This window comes from Myxine glutinosa, chromosome 1, assembly GCF_964187855.1.
Source record: "Myxine glutinosa chromosome 1, kmMyxGlut1.1, whole genome shotgun sequence".
NCBI lineage: Eukaryota > Metazoa > Chordata > Myxini > Myxiniformes > Myxinidae > Myxine > Myxine glutinosa.
In genome coordinates this window covers 117139919-117163826 of record NC_136261.1, presented here as the reverse complement: position 1 = coordinate 117163826, position 23908 = coordinate 117139919, and the positions used below count along the sequence as shown (strand labels likewise).

The 23908-nt window shown below is 50.5% G+C and overlaps 1 protein-coding gene across 4 annotated transcripts in view; it reads right to left on the bottom strand.

Annotated features, from left to right (window-relative positions):
- The window catches only part of ARSG (arylsulfatase G), a 134623-nt gene that overhangs the window by 72213 nt on the left and 38502 nt on the right, over positions 1 to 23908 (bottom strand). For all 4 annotated transcript variants that reach the window (XR_013623190.1, XR_013623185.1, XM_068117620.2 and 1 more), the window contains exon 6: positions 1911 to 2066. Coding sequence is in view for 2 of the 4 variants with exons in the window: in XM_068117620.2 (XP_067973721.1) it covers positions 1911 to 2066 (156 nt within the window). In the remaining 2 variants the exon portion in view is untranslated. The remainder of the gene's footprint in view (positions 1 to 1910; positions 2067 to 23908) is intronic.

The following is a 23908-nucleotide window of genomic DNA, read 5'->3' as shown; positions in this document are numbered from 1 at the left end:
GTTCTGTGTGTCTTGTCCCTGGGTTAGTTAAGCCTGTTTAGATAAGCTAGCGATTTTCACTGTGTCTCTGATTTCTTCTGTAAATTATTTTATTATCCTTCCTTCTTCCTTGGTTTCTTTTGGTCTTGTAAATAGCAAATAAATTATATCCGTATTCCCTACTTCTGGCTTCTTCTTCTTCACATCCTTCGCTTTAGTCTTTTCCCCATTGAATATCTGTGGCGCGATTTTGGCCAACGTTCAGGAATCGGGTTAGTCGGGGTAACTTTTCAGGCGCGGCGGCCATCCGCTCGGCAAACAACATCCTAGCCGTGTCCGTAACAATATATATATATATATCTATATATATATATATATATATATATATATATATATATATATATATATATATATATATATATATATATTTATATATATATATATATATATATATATATACATATAATAGTATGTATGTGTTTATATGTGTATGAGTGTACGTGATGGAAATAGCGCCCTCTTGTGATGTGCTTGCTAACGTCTGCTGTGTGTGTCCAGAATTAGACGCAGTACCCTCTCGTGGTGTGTGTGTGGTAACATTTGTGGTGTTCCAGAAGAATCACTTTGTGGAAAGATCACCACAAAGTTGAGTCAACATGGGCACTCGCACCCGAAGGGCAGGTGGAGTGCCCATGTCGACCCAACTCTCCGAAGGGTGTGAGTGCCGATACCAGTAATATTAAACTACATTAGAGTATTTACAGCATATTTCGTGACAAGATAGGCTAAATTTTCCTTTTCTGTAATTACTTCCAGAGCTTCATCATCATCATTATTATTATTATTATTATTATTATTATTATTATTATTATCATCAATATAAATTCTATTCAATTGCAAGCTTCGGTCATGTCTGAGTGCTTATATGTATCGAGTCTGAATAGGTCAAATTAGAAACTTAAGTCCTACATTGTTGGCTACAACACTGGTTATTCACTTAATACTGTATTTTATCGACTTTACTGTGACATCACTTGCTCCAATGATGTAACAGCTTATTTTCATTTGCTAGAACATTTATTAGAACTTTCATTGAATTTTCTGAATGTTTCCAGTCACTGTCCAAAAATAATACTTTGAAGGTAACAAATTTTTTAAAGGTTAATGATTATATAAATAGGAGTTATAGGAACATTATACTATAGGATTATAAGATTATAGGGCCAAGTAAGAATATTTCTGATGCCAGTAGTTATTTTGGGAGTTTTGCTGATGAGGCCACACGGCAGAAGACATGGCAGATATCAGACATTGTTTTGTACAAGTTGGCCATTGCACACCATTCATTTTGGTTGGTGGTTTCTGGTAATATCCATTGAAGATCTCATACACCAATTTCACTGTATTAATGGTCTTCCCTCCAGAATAAAGTGAAGTCTCTTTGCTGACTCTCTGCTCACCTTCACTCTTTCATTCCTCTTTTCTCCCGCCTCTGGAACAAACTCCCTCACTTTCTTCAATCCCACTCCTCTCTCTAGGTCTTTAAAACAGCTGTTCACCACCATCTCTTATGTTCCCCCATCCAAAAATTTGATCTTTTCTACCCCTGTTAATTCACCGCAGATCCACTTTTTTGAAATACCGACTTCTTTCCTGGAAGTCCTTGCAGTGTCCATGTGTTTTTTTTTGTGTTTTTTTTACCTCTCCCACCCTCCTTCCCATGCCTCCTCCCCCCAAGTCCTCTCCCTCCCACAGATCTCCTGATGTCCCTGCTCTCAAATGTTGTACTTGTGTGCTTCCTTCACTCTGCCCATATTGTCTCCCGCTCCCTTTATTTCGTCTTATGTGTCCGTTTGTTTTTTTGTCATTAATGTTAGCTCTTACACGAGCTGTATCTTGTATACAAATAAATAAATAAATAAAAAAGTCACCTTTGCTGCTCAATAAATCTCACGGCCTTGTTTGTAAGTTGAGTGGCGAAATGTTGAAGCGAAGTTGGCTGATCCACGATCTTCAGATCTTCGTAAAGTGGCAGCCCGAGCGGTATTGAACAAGCTTCTTCTCTCCTGCCATGGCTTGTCGCATTGCTAAAACAACAGAAGCAAATTATCGACATTATAAACATGATGTGCAACAACACCGGTGGATGAAAGAAAATGATGTGCAAACTGCTGTGCTAGAGCAATCTCGTTCCACTTTTACAATTTGCATTCAAAAATTCCACTTACATCATGCTTCTCATTCCATTGATAAAACCATTTTATTGGCATTGATATGATAAAATGTTTCAATGGTTCGCGTAATAAAAACTGATATTTCTTGCCTTTCAGTCCCTGACAGAAAAACAACCCCCCGAGGATGTTAGCTGTTTTGATTGTACAAGAAAAACATCAAATAACGCATTGATGATATAACTAAACCACTCATCAACAATTCAACATAACTATACCATGCACTTGATAGAGCCAAAGGTGCTGCCAAAGCAGTTTATTGGCAGTGATTATGCCGGGTGGCCTGGCTATGTTGGGTGGCCTGGCTATGTTGGGTGGCCTGGCTATGTTGGGTGGCCTGGCTATGTTGGGTGGCCTGGCTATGTTGGGTGGCCTGGCTATGTTGAGTGGTTTGGTTATGCTGGGTGGTTTGGTTATGCTGGGAGGTTTGGTTATGCTGGGAGGTTTGGTTATGCTGGGTGGCCTGGCTATGTTGAGTGGTTTGGTTATGCTGGGTGGCCTGGCTATGTTGAGTGGTTTGGTTATGCTGGGTGGCCTGGTTATGCTGGGTGGTTTGGTTATGCTGGGTGGCCTGGCTATGTTGAGTGGTTTGGTTATGCTGGGTGGCCTGGCTATGTTGAGTGGTTTGGTTTTGCTGGGTGGTTTGGTTATGCTGGGTGGCCTGGCTATGTTGAGTGGTTTGGTTATGCTGGGTGGCCTGGCTATGTTGAGTGGTTTGGTTATGCTGGGTGGCCTGGTTATGCTGGGTGGTTTGGTTATGCTGGGTGGCCTGGCTATGTTGAGTGGTTTGGTTATGCTGGGTGGTTTGGTTATGCTGGGTGGTTTGGTTATGCTGGGTGGTTTGGTTATGCTGGGTGGTTTGGTTATGCTGGGAAGTTTGGTTATGCTGGGAGGTTTGGTTATGCTGGGTGGCCTGGCTATGTTGAGTGGTTTGGTTATACTGGGTGGCCTGGCTATGTTGAGTGGTTTGGTTATGCTGGGTGGCCTGGTTATGTTGAGTGGTTTGGTTATGCTGGGTGGCCTGGCTATGTTGAGTGGTTTGGTTATGCTGGGTGGCCTGGCTATGTTGAGTGGTTTGGTTATGCTGGGTGGCCTGGCTATGTTGAGTGGTTTGCTTATGCTGGGTGGCCTGGCTATGTTGAGTGGTTTGGTTATGCTGGGTGGCCTGGTTATGCTGGGTGGTTTTGTTATGCTGGGTGGCCTGGCTATGTTGAGTGGTTTGGTTATGCTGGGTGGCCTGGCTATGTTGAGTGGTTTGGTTATGCTGGGTGGCCTGGCTATGTTGAGTGGTTTGGTTATGCTGGGTGGCCTGGCTATGTTGAGTGGTTTGGTTATGCTGGGTGGCCTGGCTATGTTGAGTGGTTTGGTTATGCTGGGTGGCCTGGTTATGCTGGGTGGTTTTGTTATGCTGGGTGGCCTGGCTATGTTGAGTGGTTTGGTTATGCTGGGTGGCCTGGCTATGTTGAGTGGTTTGGTTTTGCTGGGTGGTTTGGTTATGCTGGGTGGTTTGGTTATGCTGGGTGGTTTGGTTATGCTGGGTGGTTTGGTTATGCTGGGTGGTTTGGTTATGCTGGGTGGCCTGGCTATGTTGGGCGGTTCGGTTATGCTGGGTGGCCTGGCTATGTTGGGCGGTTCGGTTATGCTGGGTGGCCTGGCTATGTTGGGCGGTTCGGTTATGCTGGGTGGCCTGGCTATGTTGGGCGGTTCGGTTATGCTGGGTGGCCTGGCTATGTTGGGTGGTTCGGTTATGCTGGGTGGCCTGTCTATGTTGGGTGGTTTGGTTATGCTGGGTGGTTTGGTTATGCTGGGTGGTTTGGTTATGCTGGGAGGTTTGGTTATGCTGGGTGGCCTGGCTATGTTGGGTGGTTCGGTTATATGTTGGGTGGTTTGGTTATGCTGGGTGGCCTGGCTATGTTGGGTGGTTCGGTTATATGCTGGGAGGTTTGGTTATGCTGGGTGGCCTGGCTATGTTGGGTGGTTCGGTTATATGCTGGGAGGTTTGGTTATGCTGGGTGGCCTGGCTATGTTGGGTGGTTCGGTTATATGTTGGGTGGTTTGGTTATGTTGGGTGGCCTGGCTATGTTGGGTGGTTCGGTTATATGCTGGTAGGTTTGGTTATGCTGGGTGGCCTGGCTATGTTGGGTGGTTCGGTTATATGTTGGGTGGTTTGGTTATGCTGGGTGGCCTGGCTATGTTGGGTGGTTCGGTTATATGCTGGGAGGTTTGGTTATGTTGGGTGGCCTGGCTATGTTGGGTGGTTCGGTTATATGCTGGGAGGTTTGGTTATGTTGGGTGGCCTGGCTATGTTGGGTGGTTCGGTTATATGTTGGGTGGTTTGGTTATGCTGGGTGGCCTGGCTATGTTGGGTGGTTCGGTTATATGCTGGGAGGTTTGGTTATGTTGGGTGGCCTGGCTATGTTGAGTGGTTCGGTTATATGCTGGGAGGTTTGGTTATGTTGGGTGGCCTGGCTATGTTGGGTGGTTCGGTTATATGCTGGGAGGTTTGGTTATGTTGGGTGGCCTGGCTATGTTGGGTGGTTCGGTTATATGTTGGGTGGTTTGGTTATGCTGGGTGGCCTGGCTATGTTGGGTGGCCTGGCTATGTTGGGTGGTTCGGTTATATGTTGGGTGGTTTGGTTATGCTGGGTGGCCTGGCTATGTTGGGTGGCCTGGCTATGTTGGGTGGTTCGGTTATATGTTGGGTGGTTTGGTTATGCTGGGTGGCCTGGCTATGTTGGGTGGTTCGGTTATATGTTGGGTGGTTTGGTTATGCTGGGTGGCCTGGCTATGTTGGGTGGTTCGGTTATATGTTGGGTGGTTTGGTTATGCTGGGTGGCCTGGCTATGTTGGGTGGCCTGGCTATGTTGGGTGGTTCGGTTATATGTTGGGTGGTTTGGTTATGCTGGGTGGCCTGGTTATGCTGGGTGGCCTGGCTATGTTGGGTGGTTCGGTTATATGCTGGGAGGTTTGGTTATGTTGGGTGGCCTGGCTATGTTGGGTGGTTCGGTTATATGTTGGGTGGTTTGGTTATGCTGGGTGGCCTGGCTATGTTGGGTGGTTCGGTTATATGCTGGGAGGTTTGGTTATGCTGGGTGGCCTGGCTATGTTGGGTGGTTCGGTTATATGTTGGGTGGTTTGGTTATGCTGGGTGGCCTGGCTATGTTGAGTGGTTCGGTTATATGCTGGGAGGTTTGGTTATGTTGAGTGGCCTGGCTATGTTGGGTGGTTCGGTTATATGTTGGGTGGTTTGGTTATGCTGGGTGGCCTGGCTATGTTGGGTGGTTCGGTTATATGTTGGGTGGTTTGGCTATGTTGGGTGGCCTGGCTATGTTGGGTGGTTCGGTTATATGTTGGGTGGTTTGGTTATGCTGGGTGGCCTGGTTATGCTGGGTGGCCTGGCTATGTTGGGTGGTTCGGTTATATGCTGGGAGGTTTGGTTATGTTGGGTGGCCTGGCTATGTTGGGTGGTTCGGTTATATGTTGGGTGGTTTGGTTATGCTGGGTGGCCTGGCTATGTTGGGTGGTTCGGTTATATGTTGGGTGGTTTGGTTATGCTGGGTGGCCTGGCTATGTTGGGTGGTTCGGTTATATGCTGGGAGGTTTGGTTATGTTGGGTGGCCTGGCTATGTTGGGTGGTTCGGTTATATGCTGGGAGGTTTGGTTATGTTGGGTGGCCTGGCTATGTTGGGTGGTTCGGTTATATGTTGGGTGGTTTGGTTATGCTGGGTGGCCTGGCTATGTTGGGTGGTTCGGTTATATGCTGGGAGGTTTGGTTATGTTGGGTGGCCTGGCTATGTTGAGTGGTTCGGTTATATGCTGGGAGGTTTGGTTATGTTGGGTGGCCTGGCTATGTTGGGTGGTTCGGTTATATGCTGGGAGGTTTGGTTATGTTGGGTGGCCTGGCTATGTTGGGTGGTTCGGTTATATGTTGGGTGGTTTGGTTATGCTGGGTGGCCTGGCTATGTTGGGTGGCCTGGCTATGTTGGGTGGTTCGGTTATATGTTGGGTGGTTTGGTTATGCTGGGTGGCCTGGCTATGTTGGGTGGCCTGGCTATGTTGGGTGGTTCGGTTATATGTTGGGTGGTTTGGTTATGCTGGGTGGCCTGGCTATGTTGGGTGGTTCGGTTATATGTTGGGTGGTTTGGTTATGCTGGGTGGCCTGGCTATGTTGGGTGGTTCGGTTATATGTTGGGTGGTTTGGTTATGCTGGGTGGCCTGGCTATGTTGGGTGGTTCGGTTATATGTTGGGTGGTTTGGTTATGCTGGGTGGCCTGGCTATGTTGGGTGGTTCGGTTATATGTTGGGTGGTTTGGTTATGTTGGGTGGCCTGGCTATGTTGGGTGGTTCGGTTATATGTTGGGTGGTTTGGTTATGCTGGGTGGCCTGGCTATGTTGGGTGGCCTGGCTATGTTGGGTGGTTCGGTTATATGTTGGGTGGTTTGGTTATGCTGGGTGGCCTGGCTATGTTGGGTGGTTCGGTTATATGTTGGGTGGTTTGGTTATGCTGGGTGGCCTGGCTATGTTGGGTGGTTCGGTTATATGTTGGGTGGTTTGGTTATGCTGGGTGGCCTGGCTATGTTGGGTGGTTCGGTTATATGTTGGGTGGTTTGGTTATGCTGGGTGGCCTGGCTATGTTGGGTGGTTCGGTTATATGTTGGGTGGTTTGGTTATGCTGGGTGGCCTGGCTATGTTGGGTGGTTCGGTTATATGTTGGGAGGTTTGGTTATGTTGGGTGGCCTGGCTATGTTGGGTGGTTCGGTTATATGTTGGGTGGTTTGGTTATGCTGGGTGGCCTGGCTATGTTGGGTGGTTCGGTTATATGTTGGGTGGTTTGGTTATGCTGGGTGGCCTGGCTATGTTGGGTGGTTCGGTTATATGTTGGGTGGTTTGGTTATGCTGGGTGGCCTGGCTATGTTGGGTGGTTCGGTTATATGCTGGGAGGTTTGGTTATGCTGGGTGGCCTGGCTATGTTGAGTGGTTCGGTTATATGCTGGGAGGTTTGGTTATGTTGAGTGGCCTGGCTATGTTGGGTGGTTCGGTTATATGCTGGGAGGTTTGGTTATGCTGGGTGGCCTGGCTATGTTGGGTGGTTCGGTTATATGTTGGGTGGTTTGGTTATGCTGGGTGGCCTGGCTATGTTGGGTGGTTCGGTTATATGCTGGGAGGTTTGGTTATGTTGGGTGGCCTGGCTATGTTGAGTGGTTCGGTTATATGCTGGGAGGTTTGGTTATGTTGGGTGGCCTGGCTATGTTGGGTGGCCTGGCTATGTTGGGTGGTTCGGTTATATGTTGGGTGGTTTGGTTATGCTGGGTGGCCTGGCTATGTTGGGTGGTTCGGTTATATGTTGGGTGGTTTGGTTATGCTGGGTGGCCTGGCTATGTTGGGTGGTTCGGTTATATGCTGGGAGGTTTGGTTATGTTGGGTGGCCTGGCTATGTTGGGTGGTTCGGTTATATGTTGGGTGGTTTGGTTATGCTGGGTGGTCTGGCTATGTTGGGTGGTTCGGTTATATGTTGGGTGGTTTGGTTATGCTGGGTGGCCTGGCTATGTTGGGTGGTTCGGTTATATGTTGGGTGGTTTGGTTATGCTGGGTGGCCTGGCTATGTTGGGTGGTTCGGTTATATGCTGGGAGGTTTGGTTATGTTGGGTGGTCTGGCTATGTTGGGTGGTTCGGTTATATGCTGGGAGGTTTGGTTATGTTGGGTGGTCTGGCTATGTTGGGTGGTTCGGTTATATGTTGGGAGGTTTGGTTATGTTGGGTGGTCTGGCTATGTTGGGTGGTTCGGTTATATGTTGGGAGGTTTGGTTATGTTGGGTGGTCTGGCTATGTTGGGTGGTTCGGTTATATGCTGGGAGGTTTGGTTATGTTGGGTGGCCTGGCTATGTTGGGTGGTTCGGTTATATGTTGGATGGTTTGGTTATGTTGGGTGGCCTGGCTATGTTGGGTGGTTCGGTTATATGTTGGGTGGTTTGGTTATGCTGGGTGGCCTGGCTATGTTGGGTGGTTCGGTTATATGCTGGGAGGTTTGGTTATGTTGGGTGGCCTGGCTATGTTGGGTGGTTCGGTTATATGCTGGGAGGTTTGGTTATGCTGGGTGGCCTGGCTATGTTGGGTGGTTCGGTTATATGCTGGGAGGTTTGGTTATGCTGGGTGGCCTGGCTATGTTGGGTGGTTCGGTTATATGCTGGGAGGTTTGGTTATGTTGGGTGGCCTGGCTATGTTGGGTGGTTCGGTTATATGTTGGGTGGTTTGGTTATGCTGGGTGGTCTGGCTATGTTGGGTGGTTCGGTTATATGTTGGGTGGTTTGGTTATGTTGGGTGGTCTGGCTATGTTGGGTGGTTCGGTTATATGCTGGGAGGTTTGGTTATGTTGGGTGGTTCGGTTATATGTTGGGAGGTTTGGTTATGTTGGGTGGCCTGGCTATGTTGGGTGGTTCGGTTATATGTTGGGTGGTTTGGTTATGCTGGGTGGCCTGGCTATGTTGGGTGGTTCGGTTATATGTTGGGTGGTTTGGTTATGCTGGGTGGCCTGGCTATGTTGGGTGGTTCGGTTATATGCTGGGAGGTTTGGTTATGTTGGGTGGTCTGGCTATGTTGGGTGGTTCGGTTATGCTGGGTGGTTTGGTTATGCTGGGAGGTTTGGTTATGCTGGGAGGTTTGGTTATGCTGGGTGGCCTGGCTATGTTGAGTGGTTTGGTTATGCTGGGTGGCCTGGCTATGTTGAGTGGTTTGGTTATGCTGGGTGGCCTGGCTATGTTGAGTGGTTTGGTTATGCTGGGTGGCCTGGCTATGTTGAGTGGTTTGGTTATGCTGGGTGGCCTGGTTATGCTGGGTGGTTTGGTTATGCTGGGTGGCCTGGCTATGTTGAGTGGTTTGGTTATGCTGGGTGGTTTGGTTATGCTGGGTGGTTTGGTTATGCTGGGTGGTTTGGTTATGCTGGGTGGTTTGGTTATGCTGGGAGGTTTGGTTATGCTGGGAGGTTTGGTTATGCTGGGTGGCCTGGCTATGTTGAGTGGTTTGGTTATACTGGGTGGCCTGGCTATGTTGAGTGGTTTGGTTATGCTGGGTGGCCTGGTTATGTTGAGTGGTTTGGTTATGCTGGGTGGCCTGGCTATGTTGAGTGGTTTGGTTATGCTGGGTGGCCTGGCTATGTTGAGTGGTTTGGTTATGCTGGGTGGCCTGGCTATGTTGAGTGGTTTGCTTATGCTGGGTGGCCTGGCTATGTTGAGTGGTTTGGTTATGCTGGGTGGCCTGGTTATGCTGGGTGGTTTTGTTATGCTGGGTGGCCTGGCTATGTTGAGTGGTTTGGTTATGCTGGGTGGCCTGGCTATGTTGAGTGGTTTGGTTATGCTGGGTGGCCTGGCTATGTTGAGTGGTTTGGTTATGCTGGGTGGCCTGGCTATGTTGAGTGGTTTGGTTATGCTGGGTGGCCTGGCTATGTTGAGTGGTTTGGTTATGCTGGGTGGCCTGGTTATGCTGGGTGGTTTTGTTATGCTGGGTGGCCTGGCTATGTTGAGTGGTTTGGTTATGCTGGGTGGCCTGGCTATGTTGAGTGGTTTGGTTTTGCTGGGTGGTTTGGTTATGCTGGGTGGTTTGGTTATGCTGGGTGGTTTGGTTATGCTGGGTGGTTTGGTTATGCTGGGTGGTTTGGTTATGCTGGGTGGCCTGGCTATGTTGGGCGGTTCGGTTATGCTGGGTGGCCTGGCTATGTTGGGCGGTTCGGTTATGCTGGGTGGCCTGGCTATGTTGGGCGGTTCGGTTATGCTGGGTGGCCTGGCTATGTTGGGCGGTTCGGTTATGCTGGGTGGCCTGGCTATGTTGGGTGGTTCGGTTATGCTGGGTGGCCTGTCTATGTTGGGTGGTTTGGTTATGCTGGGAGGTTTGGTTATGCTGGGTGGCCTGGCTATGTTGGGTGGTTCGGTTATATGTTGGGTGGTTTGGTTATGCTGGGTGGCCTGGCTATGTTGGGTGGTTCGGTTATATGCTGGGAGGTTTGGTTATGCTGGGTGGCCTGGCTATGTTGGGTGGTTCGGTTATATGCTGGGAGGTTTGGTTATGCTGGGTGGCCTGGCTATGTTGGGTGGTTCGGTTATATGTTGGGTGGTTTGGTTATGCTGGGTGGCCTGGCTATGTTGGGTGGTTCGGTTATATGTTGGGTGGTTTGGTTATGTTGGGTGGCCTGGCTATGTTGGGTGGTTCGGTTATATGCTGGGAGGTTTGGTTATGCTGGGTGGCCTGGCTATGTTGGGTGGTTCGGTTATATGTTGGGTGGTTTGGTTATGCTGGGTGGCCTGGCTATGTTGGGTGGTTCGGTTATATGCTGGGAGGTTTGGTTATGTTGGGTGGCCTGGCTATGTTGGGTGGTTCGGTTATATGCTGGGAGGTTTGGTTATGTTGGGTGGCCTAGCTATGTTGGGTGGTTCGGTTATATGTTGGGTGGTTTGGTTATGCTGGGTGGCCTGGCTATGTTGGGTGGCCTGGCTATGTTGGGTGGTTCGGTTATATGTTGGGTGGTTTGGTTATGCTGGGTGGCCTGGCTATGTTGGGTGGCCTGGCTATGTTGGGTGGTTCGGTTATATGTTGGGTGGTTTGGTTATGCTGGGTGGCCTGGCTATGTTGGGTGGTTCGGTTATATGTTGGGTGGTTTGGTTATGCTGGGTGGCCTGGCTATGTTGGGTGGCCTGGCTATGTTGGGTGGTTCGGTTATATGTTGGGTGGTTTGGTTATGCTGGGTGGCCTGGTTATGCTGGGTGGCCTGGCTATGTTGGGTGGTTCGGTTATATGCTGGGAGGTTTGGTTATGTTGGGTGGCCTGGCTATGTTGGGTGGCCTGGCTATGTTGGGTGGTTCGGTTATATGTTGGGTGGTTTGGTTATGCTGGGTGGCCTGGTTATGCTGGGTGGCCTGGCTATGTTGGGTGGTTCGGTTATATGCTGGGAGGTTTGGTTATGTTGGGTGGCCTGGCTATGTTGGGTGGTTCGGTTATATGTTGGGTGGTTTGGTTATGCTGGGTGGCCTGGCTATGTTGGGTGGTTCGGTTATATGCTGGGAGGTTTGGTTATGCTGGGTGGCCTGGCTATGTTGGGTGGTTCGGTTATATGTTGGGTGGTTTGGTTATGCTGGGTGGCCTGGCTATGTTGGGTGGTTCGGTTATATGCTGGGAGGTTTGGTTATGCTGGGTGGCCTGGCTATGTTGAGTGGTTCGGTTATATGCTGGGAGGTTTGGTTATGTTGAGTGGCCTGGCTATGTTGGGTGGTTCGGTTATATGCTGGGAGGTTTGGTTATGCTGGGTGGCCTGGCTATGTTGGGTGGTTCGGTTATATGTTGGGTGGTTTGGTTATGCTGGGTGGCCTGGCTATGTTGGGTGGTTCGGTTATATGCTGGGAGGTTTGGTTATGTTGGGTGGTTCGGTTATATGCTGGGAGGTTTGGTTATGCTGGGTGGCCTGGCTATGTTGGGTGGTTCGGTTATATGTTGGGTGGTTTGGTTATGCTGGGTGGCCTGGCTATGTTGGGTGGTTCGGTTATATGCTGGGAGGTTTGGTTATGCTGGGTGGCCTGGCTATGTTGGGTGGTTCGGTTATATGTTGGGAGGTTTGGTTATGTTGGGTGGCCTGGCTATGTTGGGTGGTTCGGTTATATGCTGGGAGGTTTGGTTATGTTGGGTGGCCTGGCTATGTTGGGTGGTTCGGTTATATGTTGGGAGGTTTGGTTATGCTGGGTGGCCTGGCTATGTTGGGTGGTTCGGTTATATGTTGGGTGGTTTGGTTATGCTGGGTGGCCTGGCTATGTTGGGTGGTTCCGTTATATGCTGGGAGGTTTGGTTATGTTGGGTGGCCTGGCTATGTTGGGTGGTTCGGTTATATGCTGGGAGGTTTGGTTATGTTGGGTGGCCTGGCTATGTTGGGTGGTTCGGTTATATGTTGGGTGGTTTGGTTATGCTGGGTGGCCTGGCTATGTTGGGTGGTTCGGTTATATGTTGGGTGGTTTGGTTATGCTGGGTGGCCTGGCTATGTTGGGTGGTTCGGTTATATGCTGGGAGGTTTGGTTATGTTGGGTGGCCTGGCTATGTTGGGTGGTTCGGTTATATGTTGGGTGGTTTGGTTATGCTGGGTGGTCTGGCTATGTTGGGTGGTTCGGTTATATGTTGGGTGGTTTGGTTATGCTGGGTGGCCTGGCTATGTTGGGTGGTTCGGTTATATGTTGGGTGGTTTGGTTATGCTGGGTGGCCTGGCTATGTTGGGTGGTTCGGTTATATGTTGGGAGGTTTGGTTATGTTGGGTGGTCTGGCTATGTTGGGTGGTTCGGTTATATGTTGGGTGGTTTGGTTATGCTGGGTGGCCTGGCTATGTTGGGTGGTTTGGTTATGCTGGGTGGCCTGGCTATGTTGGGTGGTTTGGTTATGCTGGGTGGTCTGGCTATGTTGGGTGGTTCGGTTATATGTTGGGTGGTTTGGTTATGCTGGGTGGCCTGGCTATGTTGGGTGGTTCGGTTATATGTTGGGTGGTTTGGTTATGCTGGGTGGCCTGGCTATGTTGGGTGGTTCGGTTATATGTTGGGAGGTTTGGTTATGTTGGGTGGTCTGGCTATGTTGGGTGGTTCGGTTATATGTTGGGTGGTTTGGTTATGCTGGGTGGCCTGGCTATGTTGGGTGGTTCGGTTATATGTTGGGAGGTTTGGTTATGCTGGGTGGCCTGGCTATGTTGGGTGGTTCGGTTATATGTTGGGAGGTTTGGTTATGCTGGGTGGCCTGGCTATGTTGGGTGGTTCGGTTATATGTTGGGTGGTTTGGTTATGCTGGGTGGCCTGGTTATGTTGGGTGGTTCGGTTATATGTTGGGAGGTTTGGTTATGTTGGGTGGTCTGGCTATGTTGGGTGGTTCGGTTATATGTTGGGTGGTTTGGTTATGCTGGGTGGCCTGGCTATGTTGGGTGGTTCGGTTATATGTTGGGAGGTTTGGTTATGCTGGGTGGCCTGGCTATGTTGGGTGGTTCGGTTATATGTTGGGTGGTTTGGTTATGCTGGGTGGCCTGGCTATGTTGGGTGGTTCGGTTATATGCTGGGAGGTTTGGTTATGTTGGGTGGCCTGGCTATGTTGGGTGGTTCGGTTATATGCTGGGAGGTTTGGTTATGTTGGGTGGCCTGGCTATGTTGGGTGGTTCGGTTATATGTTGGGTGGTTTGGTTATGTTGGGTGGCCTGGCTATGTTGGGTGGTTCGGTTATATGTTGGGTGGTTTGGTTATGCTGGGTGGCCTGGCTATGTTGGGTGGTTCGGTTATATGCTGGGAGGTTTGGTTATGTTGGGTGGCCTGGCTATGTTGGGTGGTTCGGTTATATGTTGGGTGGTTTGGTTATGCTGGGTGGTCTGGCTATGTTGGGTGGTTCGGTTATATGTTGGGTGGTTTGGTTATGTTGGGTGGTCTGGCTATGTTGGGTGGTTCGGTTATATGCTGGGAGGTTTGGTTATGTTGGGTGGTTCGGTTATATGTTGGGAGGTTTGGTTATGTTGGGTGGCCTGGCTATGTTGGGTGGTTCGGTTATATGTTGGGTGGTTTGGTTATGCTGGGTGGCCTGGCTATGTTGGGTGGTTCGGTTATATGTTGGGTGGTTTGGTTATGCTGGGTGGCCTGGCTATGTTGGGTGGTTCGGTTATATGCTGGGAGGTTTGGTTATGTTGGGTGGTCTGGCTATGTTGGGTGGTTCGGTTATATGTTGGGAGGTTTGGTTATGTTGGGTGGTCTGGCTATGTTGGGTGGTTCGGTTATATGTTGGGTGGCCTGGCTATGTTGGGTGGTTCGGTTATATGTTGGGTGGTTTCGTTATGCTGGGTGGTCTGGCTATGTTGGGTGGTTCGGTTATATGTTGGGAGGTTTGGTTATGCTGGGTGGCCTGGTTATGCTGGGTGGTTTTGTTATGCTGGGTGGCCTGGCTATGTTGGGTGGTTCGGTTATATGTTGGGAGGTTTGGTTATGCTGGGTGGCCTGGCTATGTTGAGTGGTTTTGTTATGCTGGGTGGCCTGGCTATGTTGAGTGGTTTGGTTATGCTGGGTGGCCTGGCTATGTTGAGTGGTTTGGTTTTGCTGGGTGGTTTGGTTATGCTGGGTGGTTTGGTTATGCTGGGTGGTTTGGTTATGCTGGGTGGTTTGGTTATGCTGGGTGGCCTGGCTATGTTGAGTGGTTTGGTTATGCTGGGTGGTTTGGTTATGCTGGGTGGTTTGGTTATGCTGGGTGGTTTGGTTATGCTGGGTGGTTTGGTTATGCTGGGTGGCCTGGCTATGTTGGGCGGTTCGGTTATGCTGGGTGGCCTGGCTATGTTGGGCGGTTCGGTTATGCTGGGTGGCCTGGCTATGTTGGGCGGTTCGGTTATGCTGGGTGGCCTGGCTATGTTGGGCGGTTCGGTTATGCTGGGTGGCCTGGCTATGTTGGGTGGTTCGGTTATGCTGGGTGGCCTGTCTATGTTGGGTGGTTTGGTTATGCTGGGTGGTTTGGTTATGCTGGGTGGTTTGGTTATGCTGGGAGGTTTGGTTATGCTGGGTGGCCTGGCTATGTTGGGTGGTTCGGTTATATGTTGGGTGGTTTGGTTATGCTGGGTGGCCTGGCTATGTTGGGTGGTTCGGTTATATGCTGGGAGGTTTGGTTATGCTGGGTGGCCTGGCTATGTTGGGTGGTTCGGTTATATGCTGGGAGGTTTGGTTATGCTGGGTGGCCTGGCTATGTTGGGTGGTTCGGTTATATGTTGGGTGGTTTGGTTATGCTGGGTGGCCTGGCTATGTTGGGTGGTTCGGTTATATGTTGGGTGGTTTGGTTATGTTGGGTGGCCTGGCTATGTTGGGTGGTTCGGTTATATGCTGGGAGGTTTGGTTATGCTGGGTGGCCTGGCTATGTTGGGTGGTTCGGTTATATGTTGGGTGGTTTGGTTATGCTGGGTGGCCTGGCTATGTTGGGTGGTTCGGTTATATGCTGGGAGGTTTGGTTATGTTGGGTGGCCTGGCTATGTTGAGTGGTTCGGTTATATGCTGGGAGGTTTGGTTATGTTGGGTGGCCTGGCTATGTTGGGTGGTTCGGTTATATGCTGGGAGGTTTGGTTATGCTGGGTGGCCTGGCTATGTTGGGTGGTTCGGTTATATGTTGGGTGGTTTGGTTATGCTGGGTGGCCTGGCTATGTTGGGTGGCCTGGCTATGTTGGGTGGTTCGGTTATATGTTGGGTGGTTTGGTTATGCTGGGTGGCCTGGCTATGTTGGGTGGCCTGGCTATGTTGGGTGGTTCGGTTATATGTTGGGTGGTTTGGTTATGCTGGGTGGCCTGGCTATGTTGGGTGGTTCGGTTATATGTTGGGTGGTTTGGTTATGCTGGGTGGCCTGGCTATGTTGGGTGGCCTGGCTATGTTGGGTGGTTCGGTTATATGTTGGGTGGTTTGGTTATGCTGGGTGGCCTGGTTATGCTGGGTGGCCTGGCTATGTTGGGTGGTTCGGTTATATGCTGGGAGGTTTGGTTATGTTGGGTGGCCTGGCTATGTTGGGTGGCCTGGCTATGTTGGGTGGTTCGGTTATATGTTGGGTGGTTTGGTTATGCTGGGTGGCCTGGTTATGCTGGGTGGCCTGGCTATGTTGGGTGGTTCGGTTATATGCTGGGAGGTTTGGTTATGTTGGGTGGCCTGGCTATGTTGGGTGGTTCGGTTATATGTTGGGAGGTTTGGTTATGTTGGGTGGTCTGGCTATGTTGGGTGGTTCGGTTATATGCTGGGAGGTTTGGTTATGTTGGGTGGCCTGGCTATGTTGGGTGGTTCGGTTATATGTTGGGTGGTTTGGTTATGTTGGGTGGTCTGGCTATGTTGGGTGGTTCGGTTATATGTTGGGAGGTTTGGTTATGTTGGGTGGTCTGGCTATGTTGGGTGGTTCGGTTATATGCTGGGAGGTTTGGTTATGTTGGGTGGCCTGGCTATGTTGGGTGGTTCGGTTATATGTTGGGTGGTTTGGTTATGTTGGGTGGCCTGGCTATGTTGGGTGGTTCGGTTATATGTTGGGTGGTTTGGTTATGCTGGGTGGCCTGGCTATGTTGGGTGGTTCGGTTATATGTTGGGTGGTTTGGTTATGTTGGGTGGCCTGGCTATGTTGGGTGGCCTGGCTATGTTGGGTGGTTCGGTTATATGCTGGGAGGTTTGGTTATGTTGGGTGGCCTGGCTATGTTGGGTGGTTCGGTTATATGTTGGGTGGTTTGGTTATGCTGGGTGGTCTGGCTATGTTGGGTGGTTCGGTTATATGTTGGGTGGTTTGGTTATGTTGGGTGGTCTGGCTATGTTGGGTGGTTCGGTTATATGCTGGGAGGTTTGGTTATGTTGGGTGGTTCGGTTATATGTTGGGAGGTTTGGTTATGTTGGGTGGCCTGGCTATGTTGGGTGGTTCGGTTATATGTTGGGTGGTTTGGTTATGCTGGGTGGCCTGGCTATGTTGGGTGGTTCGGTTATATGTTGGGTGGTTTGGTTATGCTGGGTGGCCTGGCTATGTTGGGTGGTTCGGTTATATGCTGGGAGGTTTGGTTATGTTGGGTGGTCTGGCTATGTTGGGTGGTTCGGTTATGCTGGGTGGTTTGGTTATGCTGGGAGGTTTGGTTATGCTGGGAGGTTTGGTTATGCTGGGTGGCCTGGCTATGTTGAGTGGTTTGGTTATGCTGGGTGGCCTGGCTATGTTGAGTGGTTTGGTTATGCTGGGTGGCCTGGCTATGTTGAGTGGTTTGGTTATATGCTGGGAGGTTTGGTTATGTTGGGTGGCCTGGCTATGTTGGGTGGTTCGGTTATATGTTGGGTGGTTTGGTTATGCTGGGTGGCCTGGCTATGTTGGGTGGCCTGGCTATGTTGGGTGGTTCGGTTATATGTTGGGTGGTTTGGTTATGCTGGGTGGCCTGGCTATGTTGGGTGGCCTGGCTATGTTGGGTGGTTCGGTTATATGTTGGGTGGTTTGGTTATGCTGGGTGGCCTGGCTATGTTGGGTGGTTCGGTTATATGTTGGGTGGTTTGGTTATGCTGGGTGGCCTGGCTATGTTGGGTGGCCTGGCTATGTTGGGTGGTTCGGTTATATGTTGGGTGGTTTGGTTATGCTGGGTGGCCTGGTTATGCTGGGTGGCCTGGCTATGTTGGGTGGTTCGGTTATATGCTGGGAGGTTTGGTTATGTTGGGTGGCCTGGCTATGTTGGGTGGCCTGGCTATGTTGGGTGGCCTGGCTATGTTGGGTGGTTCGGTTATATGTTGGGTGGTTTGGTTATGCTGGGTGGCCTGGTTATGCTGGGTGGCCTGGCTATGTTGGGTGGTTCGGTTATATGCTGGGAGGTTTGGTTATGTTGGGTGGCCTGGCTATGTTGGGTGGTTCGGTTATATGTTGGGTGGTTTGGTTATGCTGGGTGGCCTGGCTATGTTGGGTGGTTCGGTTATATGCTGGGAGGTTTGGTTATGCTGGGTGGCCTGGCTATGTTGGGTGGTTCGGTTATATGCTGGGAGGTTTGGTTATGCTGGGTGGCCTGGCTATGTTGGGTGGTTCGGTTATATGTTGGGTGGTTTGGTTATGCTGGGTGGCCTGGCTATGTTGGGTGGTTCGGTTATATGCTGGGAGGTTTGGTTATGCTGGGTGGCCTGGCTATGTTGGGTGGTTCGGTTATATGCTGGGAGGTTTGGTTATGTTGGGTGGCCTGGCTATGTTGAGTGGTTCGGTTATATGCTGGGAGGTTTGGTTATGTTGAGTGGCCTGGCTATGTTGGGTGGTTCGGTTATATGCTGGGAGGTTTGGTTATGCTGGGTGGCCTGGCTATGTTGGGTGGTTCGGTTATATGTTGGGTGGTTTGGTTATGCTGGGTGGCCTGGCTATGTTGGGTGGTTCGGTTATATGCTGGGAGGTTTGGTTATGTTGGGTGGTTCGGTTATATGCTGGGAGGTTTGGTTATGTTGGGTGGCCTGGCTATGTTGGGTGGTTCGGTTATATGTTGGGTGGTTTGGTTATGCTGGGTGGCCTGGCTATGTTGGGTGGTTCGGTTATATGCTGGGAGGTTTGGTTATGCTGGGTGGCCTGGCTATGTTGGGTGGTTCGGTTATATGTTGGGAGGTTTGGTTATGTTGGGTGGCCTGGCTATGTTGGGTGGTTCGGTTATATGTTGGGAGGTTTGGTTATGTTGGGTGGCCTGGCTATGTTGGGTGGTTCGGTTATATGCTGGGAGGTTTGGTTATGTTGGGTGGCCTGGCTATGTTGGGTGGTTCGGTTATATGTTGGGAGGTTTGGTTATGCTGGGTGGCCTGGCTATGTTGGGTGGTTCGGTTATATGTTGGGTGGTTTGGTTATGCTGGGTGGCCTGGCTATGTTGGGTGGTTCGGTTATATGCTGGGAGGTTTGGTTATGCTGGGTGGCCTGGCTATGTTGGGTGGTTCGGTTATATGTTGGGTGGTTCCGTTATATGCTGGGAGGTTTGGTTATGTTGGGTGGCCTGGCTATGTTGGGTGGTTCGGTTATATGCTGGGAGGTTTGGTTATGTTGGGTGGCCTGGCTATGTTGGGTGGTTCGGTTATATGTTGGGTGGTTTGGTTATGCTGGGTGGCCTGGCTATGTTGGGTGGTTCGGTTATATGTTGGGTGGTTTGGTTATGCTGGGTGGCCTGGCTATGTTGGGTGGTTCGGTTATATGCTGGGAGGTTTGGTTATGTTGGGTGGCCTGGCTATGTTGGGTGGTTCGGTTATATGTTGGGTGGTTTGGTTATGCTGGGTGGTCTGGCTATGTTGGGTGGTTCGGTTATATGTTGGGTGGTTTGGTTATGCTGGGTGGCCTGGCTATGTTGGGTGGTTCGGTTATATGTTGGGTGGTTTGGTTATGCTGGGTGGCCTGGCTATGTTGGGTGGTTCGGTTATATGTTGGGAGGTTTGGTTATGTTGGGTGGTCTGGCTATGTTGGGTGGTTCGGTTATATGTTGGGTGGTTTGGTTATGCTGGGTGGCCTGGCTATGTTGGGTGGTTTGGTTATGCTGGGTGGCCTGGCTATGTTGGGTGGTTTGGTTATGCTGGGTGGTCTGGCTATGTTGGGTGGTTCGGTTATATGTTGGGTGGTTTGGTTATGCTGGGTGGCCTGGCTATGTTGGGTGGTTCGGTTATATGTTGGGTGGTTTGGTTATGCTGGGTGGCCTGGCTATGTTGGGTGGTTCGGTTATATGTTGGGAGGTTTGGTTATGTTGGGTGGTCTGGCTATGTTGGGTGGTTCGGTTATATGTTGGGTGGTTTGGTTATGCTGGGTGGCCTGGCTATGTTGGGTGGTTCGGTTATATGTTGGGAGGTTTGGTTATGCTGGGTGGTCTGGCTATGTTGGGTGGTTCGGTTATATGTTGGGTGGTTTGGTTATGCTGGGTGGTCTGGCTATGTTGGGTGGTTCGGTTATATGTTGGGTGGTTTGGTTATGCTGGGTGGTTTGGTTATATGTTGGGTGGTTTGGTTATATGTTGGGTGGTTTGGTTATGCTGGGTGGCCTGGCTATGTTGGGTGGTTCGGTTATATGTTGGGTGGTTTGGTTATGCTGGGTGGTTTGGTTATGTTGGGTGGTTCGGTTATATGTTGGGTGGTTCGGTTATATGTTGGGTGGTTTGGTTATGCTGGGTGGCCTGGCTATGTTGGGTGGTTCGGTTATATGTTGGGTGGTTTGGTTATATGTTGGGTGGTTTGGTTATATGTTGGGTGGTTTGGTTATGCTGGGTGGTCTGGCTATGTTGGGTGGTTCGGTTATATGTTGGGTGGTTTGGTTATGCTGGGTGGTTCGGTTATATGTTGGGTGGTTTGGTTATGCTGGGTGGTTCGGTTATATGTTGGGTGGTTCGGTTATATGTTGGGTGGTTTGGTTATGCTGGGTGGTCTGGCTATGTTGGGTGGTTCGGTTATATGTTGGGTGGTTTGGTTATGCTGGGTGGTCTGGCTATGTTGGGTGGTTCGGTTATATGTTGGGAGGTTTGGTTATGCTGGGTGGCCTGGCTATGTTGGGTGGTTCGGTTATATGTTGGGTGGTTTGGTTATGCTGGGTGGCCTGGCTATGTTGGGTGGTTCGGTTATATGTTGGGTGGTTTGGTTATGCTGGGTGGCCTGGTTATGTTGGGTGGTTCGGTTATATGTTGGGAGGTTTGGTTATGTTGGGTGGTCTGGCTATGTTGGGTGGTTCGGTTATATGTTGGGTGGTTTGGTTATGCTGGGTGGCCTGGCTATGTTGGGTGGTTCGGTTATATGTTGGGAGGTTTGGTTATGCTGGGTGGCCTGGCTATGTTGGGTGGTTCGGTTATATGTTGGGTGGTTTGGTTATGCTGGGTGGCCTGGCTATGTTGGGTGGTTCGGTTATATGCTGGGAGGTTTGGTTATGTTGGGTGGCCTGGCTATGTTGGGTGGTTCGGTTATATGCTGGGAGGTTTGGTTATGTTGGGTGGCCTGGCTATGTTGGGTGGTTCGGTTATATGTTGGGTGGTTTGGTTATGTTGGGTGGCCTGGCTATGTTGGGTGGTTCGGTTATATGTTGGGTGGTTTGGTTATGCTGGGTGGCCTGGCTATGTTGGGTGGTTCGGTTATATGCTGGGAGGTTTGGTTATGTTGGGTGGCCTGGCTATGTTGGGTGGTTCGGTTATATGTTGGGTGGTTTGGTTATGCTGGGTGGTCTGGCTATGTTGGGTGGTTCGGTTATATGTTGGGTGGTTTGGTTATGTTGGGTGGTCTGGCTATGTTGGGTGGTTCGGTTATATGCTGGGAGGTTTGGTTATGTTGGGTGGTTCGGTTATATGTTGGGAGGTTTGGTTATGTTGGGTGGCCTGGCTATGTTGGGTGGTTCGGTTATATGTTGGGTGGTTTGGTTATGCTGGGTGGCCTGGCTATGTTGGGTGGTTCGGTTATATGTTGGGTGGTTTGGTTATGCTGGGTGGCCTGGCTATGTTGGGTGGTTCGGTTATATGCTGGGAGGTTTGGTTATGTTGGGTGGTCTGGCTATGTTGGGTGGTTCGGTTATATGTTGGGAGGTTTGGTTATGTTGGGTGGTCTGGCTATGTTGGGTGGTTCGGTTATATGTTGGGTGGCCTGGCTATGTTGGGTGGTTCGGTTATATGTTGGGTGGTTTCGTTATGCTGGGTGGTCTGGCTATGTTGGGTGGTTCGGTTATATGTTGGGAGGTTTGGTTATGCTGGGTGGCCTGGTTATGCTGGGTGGTTTTGTTATGCTGGGTGGCCTGGCTATGTTGAGTGGTTTGGTTTTGCTGGGTGGTTTGGTTATGCTGGGTGGTTTGGTTATGCTGGGTGGTTTGGTTATGCTGGGTGGTTTGGTTATGCTGGGTGGTTTGGTTATGCTGGGTGGCCTGGCTATGTTGGGCGGTTCGGTTATGCTGGGTGGCCTGGCTATGTTGGGCGGTTCGGTTATGCTGGGTGGCCTGGCTATGTTGGGCGGTTCGGTTATGCTGGGTGGCCTGGCTATGTTGGGCGGTTCGGTTATGCTGGGTGGCCTGGCTATGTTGGGTGGTTCGGTTATGCTGGGTGGCCTGTCTATGTTGGGTGGTTTGGTTATGCTGGGTGGTTTGGTTATGCTGGGTGGTTTGGTTATGCTGGGAGGTTTGGTTATGCTGGGTGGCCTGTCTATGTTGGGTGGCCTGGCTATGTTGGGTGGTTCGGTTATATGTTGGGTGGTTTGGTTATGCTGGGTGGCCTGGCTATGTTGGGTGGTTCGGTTATATGCTGGGAGGTTTGGTTATGCTGGGTGGCCTGGCTATGTTGGGTGGTTCGGTTATATGCTGGGAGGTTTGGTTATGCTGGGTGGCCTGGCTATGTTGGGTGGTTCGGTTATATGTTGGGTGGTTTGGTTATGCTGGGTGGCCTGGCTATGTTGGGTGGTTCGGTTATATGTTGGGTGGTTTGGTTATGTTGGGTGGCCTGGCTATGTTGGGTGGTTCGGTTATATGCTGGGAGGTTTGGTTATGCTGGGTGGCCTGGCTATGTTGGGTGGTTCGGTTATATGTTGGGTGGTTTGGTTATGTTGGGTGGCCTGGCTATGTTGGGTGGTTCGGTTATATGTTGGGAGGTTTGGTTATGCTGGGTGGCCTGGCTATGTTGGGTGGTTCGGTTATATGTTGGGTGGTTTGGTTATGCTGGGTGGCCTGGCTATGTTGGGTGGTTCGGTTATATGCTGGGAGGTTTGGTTATGTTGGGTGGCCTGGCTATGTTGAGTGGTTCGGTTATATGCTGGGAGGTTTGGTTATGTTGGGTGGCCTGGCTATGTTGGGTGGTTCGGTTATATGCTGGGAGGTTTGGTTATGTTGGGTGGCCTGGCTATGTTGGGTGGTTCGGTTATATGTTGGGTGGTTTGGTTATGCTGGGTGGCCTGGCTATGTTGGGTGGCCTGGCTATGTTGGGTGGTTCGGTTATATGTTGGGTGGTTTGGTTATGCTGGGTGGCCTGGCTATGTTGGGTGGCCTGGCTATGTTGGGTGGTTCGGTTATATGTTGGGTGGTTTGGTTATGCTGGGTGGCCTGGCTATGTTGGGTGGTTCGGTTATATGTTGGGTGGTTTGGTTATGCTGGGTGGCCTGGCTATGTTGGGTGGCCTGGCTATGTTGGGTGGTTAGGTTATATGTTGGGTGGTTTGGTTATGCTGGGTGGCCTGGTTATGCTGGGTGGCCTGGCTATGTTGGGTGGTTCGGTTATATGCTGGGAGGTTTGGTTATGTTGGGTGGCCTGGCTATGTTGGGTGGCCTGGCTATGTTGGGTGGTTCGGTTATATGTTGGGTGGTTTGGTTATGCTGGGTGGCCTGGTTATGCTGGGTGGCCTGGCTATGTTGGGTGGTTCGGTTATATGCTGGGAGGTTTGGTTATGTTGGGTGGCCTGGCTATGTTGGGTGGTTCGGTTATATGTTAGGTGGTTTGGTTATGCTGGGTGGCCTGGCTATGTTGGGTGGTTCGGTTATATGCTGGGAGGTTTGGTTATGCTGGGTGGCCTGGCTATGTTGGGTGGTTCGGTTATATGTTGGGTGGTTTGGTTATGCTGGGTGGCCTGGCTATGTTGGGTGGTTCGGTTATATGCTGGGAGGTTTGGTTATGCTGGGTGGCCTGGCTATGTTGGGTGGTTCGGTTATATGTTAGGTGGTTTGGTTATGCTGGGTGGCCTGGCTATGTTGGGTGGTTCGGTTATATGCTGGGAGGTTTGGTTATGCTGGGTGGCCTGGCTATGTTGGGTGGTTCGGTTATATGCTGGGAGGTTTGGTTATGCTGGGTGGCCTGGCTATGTTGGGTGGTTCGGTTATATGCTGGGAGGTTTGGTTATGCTGGGTGGCCTGGCTATGTTGGGTGGTTCGGTTATATGTTGGGAGGTTTGGTTATGTTGAGTGGCCTGGCTATGTTGGGTGGTTCGGTTATATGCTGGGAGGTTTGGTTATGCTGGGTGGCCTGGCTATGTTGGGTGGTTCGGTTATATGTTGGGTGGTTTGGTTATGCTGGGTGGCCTGGCTATGTTGGGTGGTTCGGTTATATGTTGGGTGGTTTGGTTATGCTGGGTGGCCTGGCTATGTTGGGTGGTTCGGTTATATGCTGGGAGGTTTGGTTATGCTGGGTGGCCTGGCTATGTTGGGTGGTTCGGTTATATGCTGGGAGGTTTGGTTATGTTGGGTGGCCTGGCTATGTTGGGTGGTTCGGTTATATGTTGGGTGGTTTGGTTATGCTGGGTGGCC